At 24.2% G+C, this 9,813-nt stretch overlaps 1 protein-coding gene across 1 annotated transcript; it reads left to right on the top strand.

The window, feature by feature from the left end:
• The first annotated feature begins 477 nt into the window (after positions 1 to 477).
• On the top strand, positions 478 to 4,932 carry LOC109791827 (putative flavin-containing monooxygenase 1). Its single transcript, XM_020351175.3, has 5 exons — positions 478 to 980; positions 1,213 to 1,450; positions 1,652 to 1,827; positions 2,120 to 2,478; positions 4,436 to 4,932. The coding sequence occupies exons 1-5, from the start codon at positions 543 to 545 to the stop codon at positions 4,785 to 4,787; spliced, it is 1,563 nt and encodes a 520-aa protein (XP_020206764.1). The 5' UTR covers positions 478 to 542; the 3' UTR covers positions 4,788 to 4,932.
• The last annotated feature ends 4,881 nt before the right edge of the window (positions 4,933 to 9,813 follow it).

Raw genomic sequence — 9,813 nt, 5'->3', positions numbered from 1 at the left:
GTGTAATAGCATTTAATTGTTGCCGGCCTTACACGATTTTGGATAAACTAGCTAGTCATACATATATTACACAACATTTCTAACTTTTGAATTTTCTGAAATAATGTTACTTGTGAGATTTAAAAAAAAAAAATCAATTATTATTTCCTCTTCTATTAATTATAAGTAATATAAGATAAATCATAAAAAAATAATTGATATATTTATTTTTAATTAATTTATAGAAATTCAAAGTTTATTTTAAATATATTTTTTACTTTAAATGGTTGTGATATTACATGTTAATTATACTGTAGTAATGTAAATGGATGCAAAAAATAAAATAAAATTAACAATAAATAAAAAAATATAAAAGAAATTTAACTTAAATAACTTTAAAATTTTATAATTATTACTTATAATTAGAAATAAAGAAAAAAAAAACCAATTTATTTCTTATAATAAATAGTACTATATATATATATGTTGATCTAAAGCATTTGCTTCTGTGAGAAATCTTTCCACTACCAGAGTTGCTTGCAATTGTTGTCTCCAACTCTGAAATGGAAAGAAGGGTTGCAATAATCGGTGCAGGAACCAGTGGCCTTGTGGCCTGCAAATACCTTCTGGAGTTTGGATTCAAACCAATTGTCTTTGAAGCTGATGATGGCGTTGGAGGACTATGGAGACATACTATGGAGTCCACAAAGCTCCAAAACAATAAAAAAATGTACCACTTTATAGATTTTCCATGGCCTTCTTCAGTGACAGAAGATAATCCAAGTCACAAGCAAGTGATAGATTATCTTGACTCCTATGCTCAACATTTTGGCCTCATTCCTTACATTAGATTCAACTCCAAGGTCATTGACATAGATTATGTTGGAAAGTCTAGTGAAGAAATGGAGTCATGGGAATTGTGGGGTGGTAATGGCAGACCCTTCTGCTCCAAGGGAACTTGGCATGTTTCTGTGCAAGATACCAAGAATTTTTCCATAGAGGTGTGTGTTTATGGTTTGATTACTTTGGTATGCTAAGTATATTCTGTTTCAGATCACTAACAAAAAGTAGTGGGTATTAGTATATACGTGCATTAATTTTAATTTTTGAATGATATGGAAGATGGGTTTGAGTTCAAATAATGAAATAAATAGCATGTTTGTTATAATCTTTCATAATTTGCAATTTTGCTTTAGAGTAATAATATACCAAATTGAACATTTATATGAGCAGGTGCATAAGGCAGAGTTTGTGATTCTTTGCATTGGGAAGCATAGTGGTTTTCCTAACATTCCTGAATTCCCACCTGGACAAGGACCAGAAGTTTTCAATGGCAGAGTTATGCACTCCATGGACTATTCCAATTTGGACAGTGAGAGTGCTGTTGAATTGATCAAAAGAAAAAGAGTTACAGTCGTTGGCTCACAGAAATCTGGTCTGGATATAGCAGCTGAATGTGCAAATGCAAATGGTGAGAATTTTTTGCTGGAAATTTTCTACACAATCTGCACATGGATTTGTTTGATTTGTCCTCATTATCAACCAATGATGTGACTAAAATAATATAAGTGATGAATTCTCATAATAAAATAGATCCAAATTTATATTCTTAAAATATATTTTCATCTCAGTTTTCCCCTTCTGATACTTCATTCTACTAATCTCTTTATAGGAATCACCTATCCTTGCACAATCATCCAAAGGACAGCACACTGGTTTGTTCCAGATTTTAACATTTGGGGTGTTATTGCTGGATACCTATGCTTAAGTCGCTTTGCAGAGCTTTTAGTTCACAAGCCAGGAGAATCCTTCCTACTTTGTCTTTTGGCCACTTTACTTTCACCATTGGTAATAATAATATTCAATGACAAATCGGTTCATTTTAATACTTTTTTCTATTAACACTTCTAAAAAGGAAAGATAAAAAAAAACCTGAAATAATTTTTTTTATAAATTTTGTACAAATTCTGTTCTATAGTTTCTCTAAATTTTTCTTTTTAGAAAACTTTATCTTAATTTTCTTTTTAATTTTTTTAAAGTACTTCTAAAACAACATTTATCCAAATATACGTATCTTAATACTTATAATTTATAAGTAAAGAACCGCATGTTCGTTTATAGTTCCAATCTTAATTTTCAGAGATGGGGAATTTCAAAACTTATTGAAACTGCTCTAAAGTGGAAGCTGCCACTGAAAAAGTATGGATTGGTACCTAATCATAGCTTTTTTCAAGACCTCTCCTCATGTCTGATTGGGGTGTTTCCTGATAACTTTTTTGACAAACTAGAAGAAGGATCCATCCTTATAAAGAAATCACAAAGTTTTAGGTTCTGCAAAGAAGGAATAATCATTGATGGAGAAGCTAAGCCCCTGGAAACAGATGTAGTAATTTTTGCAACTGGATTCAAAGGTGACCAGAAAATCAAAAGCTTGTTTAAATCTCCAATCTTCCAAAATTACATCATTGGGCCAACAACCTCAACAGTTCCCCTCTTCAGGTTAGTGTTGGGTTAGGCCCAGTTTTCTTCCACAACCTGTTATTTTTTATAGACAAACATATTTTCTGTTATTAGGAAATATTTAATTTTAATATTAGTCTTAATATAGGGTCACTACAATAAATGTTACATATAGTGACATACAAAAAGTGTCACTATAAGTATATTATATGTAGGTATATATCTATTTGGTATATAGTTACACACAATTTTAGTGTTGATTTTGAATGAGATTTAACAACATATTTTGTGTGTTACTATAACTTATACTCACACTTTTTAACAATATACTAACATATATTATATTTATTATGTAGGTAAAAGTAGTTTTTAGCGACACTTATTGTGTCACTATAGGATGTGTGTCACTATACGGCAATTTCCTTGTAGTGGGTGTTTTACTAATTTCTGAATTTATCAAATACATGTTTAAGATTATGTTTGGATGAACTATTTTTATAAAAAGTTATAAAAAAATAAAATAAAATAAAATAAAATAAAATTCTCAAAAAGTTAAAATTAACTTATTTATGAGGTAATTTGGAGATAGTTTTAGTTGTTATCTAATGCAAAAACAAACACGATATCATAAATTGTATGCTTTTAGTTGTTATTAGATTAATTTTATACATCATGGGTTACAAAAGACAAGTATGGGTAATTAGTATAATTTTTAATTAAAGTAGTTATTATAAAAGTTAAACACAATTATTATATAAATTTAAATATATTTTTGGTCCTTGAAATATACCTGTTTTTTATTTTGTCTCTAAAAAAATTTGTTTAACTTTTGGTATATATATATATATATATATATATATATATATATATATAATTTTACAAGGACCTAAAGTTAAGTAAAAAAAAATTAAGGACTAAAAAAAAAGAAAGAAGTATATTTCAAGAACTAATAAGATATTTAAGCTTATTATATATGACAAATAATAAGTAAATGATAGTGTAAAACACTATTGATGTATAAATTATTTACTCATATTATTTTATTATGAGGAAGAAAGAGGCATTTTGTGTCTCTCAATATTTTTTAAAGATAAAAAACTCCCTTTATATAAGCAAAAAGTACCTAAAGTTATACGTAAATTTTAACTAAATTGACCTTATTTAATGTTATTATCATCCCAAAAAAATCTTTAAATTAAATGAGATTACTATTTTCAATGAACATTATTGAGAGTAATTTAGGAAGTAAAGTTTAGTTTTCACATAAAATCAATGAAATTAAATAAACTTAACTAATTTTCTTAATATATGAAAGTTTATGTATTTTTGTTTGTATATTAGTTCAAAAGATGTAAAATAAAAAAGAAACACAACGAATTAAATAATTATTTAGGAGAAATTATTAGGTGTTTGAGGACTACCAAATGTTTATGATTTCAACTATTTATTATATGACATACATTTTATGTTGAAAAAAATTTATGACACTTAATTACAAGTCATATAAAGAATAGATTGAAACTTTGTAATTCAAGACATCTAATAATCTTGCTCTTTAGAGAGTCAATAGTTACTTAAAAAAATTTATTTTTTCTTTAATAATTGAAGTTGTAATTTTCCAAAATTTATAAAGAGAAAAATGGTTACAAAATAGAGGAATGTTATAATATCACTAGTGTAACTTTTATATCAATCTAAGATGATTGGATGTTTTATTCTTATAAAAGAAAATTGACGTAATATATGCATTTCAAAATATACTAAAATATGAACACTTTAATTACTTTCAAGTTGTTATTCAATTTTAACAAAATTTGGTATAAACATATAAAGTGATATGAACTTTCAATCTAACGATTAGATTTACAAAATTCACATTTAATATAAAGTTATTAAGTGGTATAATACTTAGTAAAAGTTAAACTGGTGTTATTATAACTCTCCTTTACAAAATATATTAGTAATCTTAAAAGTTTTCTATGTTGTATAAATTCAGGCAAATAATTCACCCTCGGATCCCACAGTTGGCAATAATAGGGTACGCAGAGGGACTAACAAATATATTTGCCTCGGAAATGAAAAGCTTGTGGTTGGGGCATTTCTTGGATGGAAGCTTTGAAGTGCCTAGTATAAGAGAGATGGAAAAGGATGTGAAATTGTGGGAAGAGAATTTGAAGCAATATGGTGGAAGATATTATTGGAAATCATGCATTGCTAATTGTGCAATCTGGTATCACGATCAGTTGTGTAAAGACATGAACATTAACCCCAGAAGGAAGAAGGGCTTTTTTTCGGAGTGGTTTGTGCCATATGGCATCCTTGATTACGTGGCTCTTACTCCTAAATGACAATTTCAAACCAATTTGTTTCCATGTTGCTTTTCTTTCTAATTTCAATCGTTTGTATGAGCCTTTTAATGCTCATATATATACTTGCATGTTAATTTCTTTATTAGAACTTAATAAGATTTAGAGCTTGTTTCTTTTTTCCTCATTAAGTATTTTTTTTTTATTTGCATCAAGTAAGGATGACAATGAATCAAATTAATTTGAAAATAGTTTGAAATTTAATTTGATGACTAACTTATTAAACTTGGTTCATGAATTATATGAGTTAATTTTGAACTAATGATCGAACTTGATAAATAAATTAATTGAACTTAAGTTGCGTATTGTTCGACTCGTTTGATTTATGAATTGTCTCGACAGATAAGTATATGATTTTATAATTTATATAATTAACTTTCTATTTGATTTTAACTTATTAAAATTTGAAAGAATGTTCAAATTTTGGTTATAAGTTAATAATAATAGAGTAAGAAAACACTTAAGAATTTGATGGTGATGGATTGAGTTTTATATTATTTTATGCAAGGTAAAATAAATTTTATTTATATAGACTTTGGTTGTAATTATGTGTTTTTTTATTCATACCTTGAAACCTTGTAAAACTAATAGAATAAATTTTTTGTCTTAAAAAAAATTAACAATCATTTTATCTATAATTTATTATTAAATTTAAAATTTGAAATATGTAAGATTAAAAAAAATTGACTCTTAATACATATGGTTTAAACTAACGAGCTTAAAATCGAGTCAAATTCAAGTTAGAAAAAAAAATTGTTCATGTCAAAATCAAGCCAAGTTGTAAATTAAGTCAAATACTATTAAGTTGAAACAAGTTTAGCTCAGTTTAACCCATTTCCAATCTTAGATGAAGGATAAAAGCAACGAGAGGCAAAGAAAGCTATCTAATAAGCTAACTAAAAATTATAAAGTACTACTTTCATTTTTATATATAAGGAACAAATACCTAATTCATCAATACCAATGAAACTAATTAAATTAGTTATTATAATTAATTATTAAGGTAGTAAACCCTAAATCCTAAACTAGTTGATTAATGTAAAATAACTTGTTTATTTGTTTAATAATGAGAGAGAGAGTATAACATAGGCACAATGATTTCTTAATTAAAAATAAAAAAATAATTTTAAGTAAATTAATAAAGATAAAAAAGGAAAGAGAAAAAAAAAGTTAAGAACTTATAAGTCACAATCTACTTCAATTAGTTTTATATATGGAAATACTAAACTATAAATTCTTACAATTAGTTTTGGAGAAGGGTTCAAACGACACCAGTGCAACTTTTACTAAGTATTACGCTGCTCAATAATTATATTAAATATTAATTTTGTAAATTTAACTGTTGAATTATAACTTCATATTACTTATATGTTTATATCAATTTTTGTTAAAATTGAACAATAACTTGAAAGTAATCAAAGTTTTTATATTATTTTGAAATGTATATATTACGTCAATTTTGTTTTATAAAAATGAAGTATTAAATCATCTTGGATTAATATAAAAAAATTTATATATGATCTAAGAATAAAAAACTTTCAATATAACGGTTGGATTTATAAAATTCACATTTAATATAAAATTATTGAGTAGTGTAATACTTAATAAAAGTTACACCAATATCGTTTCAACCTTTCTCTAAGTTTTATGCCAAACAAGTTACTTTTGTTAAAAAAAAATTTGTATAAACTCTTCAAATATTTTATTAAACGCACTCTTCATCAAATCTCATTAAAACAGTGGTTAATAGCTTAAAGTTAATTATTACATTAAATGTGTTTTACCCCTCTTAACAAAAATTTTTTCCACATATTGTTGGAAGTCAACCCCTCAAAACATGTTTTAAAAAACTTGGCTATCTAGCAAATCTCCTTAAAAATTGTTTGTAAAACTTAGAATAGTTTGTCATAAAAATTAAATATGTAAGGAAGCTACATTTGATTTGAATAATTGTAGTCATTTTTTTTAATGAATTTTATTTAAATATACTTAGAGTATAAATATTTTCTTATTGATATTAAATAATTGATTGTGATGTATGATGAGATTATTGATTTGTAATAATTATTGTATAAATTATATTTAAAATAAATTTTAATTAATAAACCAATATTTTTTATATAATAATATATAAAAATTAATTTTTTAATAATATATTAATTATATTTATTGAAGATTTTATATTTATTGAAGATTCATTCACTGTGTTTCACACACCAAAATCACTAGGTCATTTTGTGATTCTTGCACATAGCAGGACAACACTCTTACTTAAGGGATGTTTAGTATGTGATATGTTTTTACTTTCTTGTGAATCTTAAATTGTAAATCTTGGTTTTCCATGTTTAGTAATTATTTAAAAAAAAGATTCATGGTAATATAGTTTTTTAAGAACTATTTTTATCCCACTTTCTCACAAAAATATTTTCTCGATGGTGTAAGAATCTAACTTTCCCAAGTTAGAAAAAAAGTTTTATATATATAAAAAAAACTATAATATCCTTTTTTAAAATAAACATTCCCTCTATGTTTTTCTCTCTTTCTCTATCTCTATCACACACTAACTCCCCCTCTCTTCCTCTCTCTCTCTCTCTCCCCCCCCTCTCTCTCTCTCCTTTTCCCCTTCTCTCCATCACTCTCACTCTCTCTCCGTTTCTTCCTCTCCCTCGCTCTCCTTGTCCCTTCTCTTTTCCTGTCATATCTTTATTTATCTCTTTGTTGTATTTTATTATTTCTTGATCTTGTTAATTTTAATAATATTATTAAAGTTTATTTTGTTTCTATAATTTAATGATATTTGTTAATATTTTTTATTTATTTTATTTAAATAAAATGAAATAATATATTTTTATTCTTCTTAATTATTATGTAGCAGTTTTCTTTTTATTTATTTTGTTGAATTATGTATTTAAATAATTTTAATTATAAATTTTTTTAACTTTTTAAAATAATTTAATGTTATATTTGTAATAAGATTTGAGTATATAAATATATCTAATGAATTTATTTTTATAAAATATATTTTTATAAAAAATATTTATATATTTAGAAATATATTATTGTAACAAAACATGGAATTTTTAATCTAAAAAATCTTATATAAATATTTCCAAGAGCCTTTATGAATAATTAAATAGATTTTAATTATTTCTAAAACATGTAATTTCTAAAAATTATGCATTCTATATATATATATATATATATATATATATATATATATATATAAATTCCCTTACTAAACACCCCGCTTAATGTCAAACTAATACTAATTCTATATGACTCTCATCCTTAACCAAACACTACTAATAATTAATCAACAGGACCCACCTGAAAAAGCTAATAACACCAAATTAGAAGAAAGGGAGAAAGAAGCTTTTAAAGATAAAAATATCTCATTGCAAATTATATTTTAGTTTTTTTATATGAGATATTTATGTCATTTTCTACGTAATTTTTTCCCCCTTTTATTACTCTCTATTAAACCAAACAACATAAAAGAATAATTTCATTTTTTACCTTCTTTCTTTATTTTGACTTTCTTTTCTTCTTTATTCCTTTCTCAACTAAACATACTAATAAATTTGTGAATTTTTTTACTAAAAGAATATATTAACAGTGAAGCCTAGTTAATTGACAATATAAATCATTTATATTGAATATGTAAATTATAATTAAACTCTATTTTTATTAATAATGACGACTGAAATAGTAGCAAAGCTTGAAGAAAGAAATTGAAATTTTCAAAATAAAAATTAATTGAAAAATATTTATAAATTAATATCTATTTTAATATAATTTTTTTTTAATTTTTTTTGACTTTTTTTGCTTCTAGTTTTTGTAGAGTGATACAGAGGAAGAAATTCTTAAAATAACTTACCATACAATAATTCTCTACCAAATTATTTTATGTAACTCTCGTTAAATCAAAAATCAAACTAAAATAAATTTTGAAAAAAAAAATTGGGACGACCACAACTCCCCCTTTCACTAAGAAGCTCCTTCCCAGAACTCAAATTTATAATATAAAAATAAATTCTGACCTTAAATAATTCAGTTACACATTTTGTAAAATTTTAGTTACGAACATTTGACTAACATCTCTTGTTTGAGCAAAATTGTAAAATTAATGATTATTTAACCTTCAAGAATTCAAAGATAAAATGGATAATCTATATATTTTTATATGAAGGGATCATATAAAATTAGTAATAAACATAAAATTTTCAAACAAGGTCTTATAATTGGTAATGTTTGCTTATTTAATGATTTTGTCTATACCATTTTCTTACCATATAAATTATAATAACTATGATAAATTAAAATATCTTTAGAAATTATTCCTCAACAAAATTGCTTTGAGTGTTTTTTAATGAGAGCCTTTTAAAATTTTATATATTTGAATTTATTATTTTTAAAATAAATTTTAATATTATTTAAAAACATTATCAAAAGTTAAAAAATGACATTGATTATATATATATATATATATATATATATTATATATATTATACCATTTAATAATTTTCAATTGAATAATATTTTTTCAAAATTCACCAATTGAAACTTATTATGAATGTTAGACTTTGTGAAAATTGAAAAACTATAAGAATATTATCAAATTATTTATATTTTATTATATTTTTAAAAACATATTTTATATCAATTTTGATCTATATAAATAAAATATTTATTAATTTTTTATTAACATAAAATTTTGCATTTATAATTTAAGTGAAATGAAACTTCAATCTAACATTGAATTTTTGAGCAAATATTATTCAATTAAAATGTATTAAACAGTACAATAACTATAAAAGTTACATGGTGTAGTTTGAACCTCCCATAAATAAATTAAAATAATTATTTTAATATGAAGAATTTAGGAATCATCTATTTTTCAACATGAATAAACAAGTTATTGATCTCAATGATATTAAACTTGAATTTGTTAAAAAATAAAGAAAACATAATTAAGATAAAATATTATCAGTTAACTAAAATTTTCAAA

Source organism: Cajanus cajan, chromosome 2 (assembly GCF_000230855.2).
Source record: "Cajanus cajan strain Asha chromosome 2, NIPB_CcT2T_4, whole genome shotgun sequence".
Lineage (NCBI taxonomy): Eukaryota > Viridiplantae > Streptophyta > Magnoliopsida > Fabales > Fabaceae > Cajanus > Cajanus cajan.
Note: the sequence above shows the minus strand (reverse complement) of the source record. Positions and strands in the feature narration are given on the sequence as shown.

Coding starts and splice junctions, on each gene's coding strand:
- LOC109791827 (XM_020351175.3), top strand. CDS start 543: ATGGAAAGAAGGGTTGCAATAATCGGTGCAGGAACCAGTGGCCTTGTG. Junction 1,828..2,119: donor CCACTTTACTTTCACCATTG/GTAATAATAATA, acceptor CTTAATTTTCAG/AGATGGGGAATTTCAAAACT. Junction 2,479..4,435: donor TCAACAGTTCCCCTCTTCAG/GTTAGTGTTGGG, acceptor GTATAAATTCAG/GCAAATAATTCACCCTCGGA.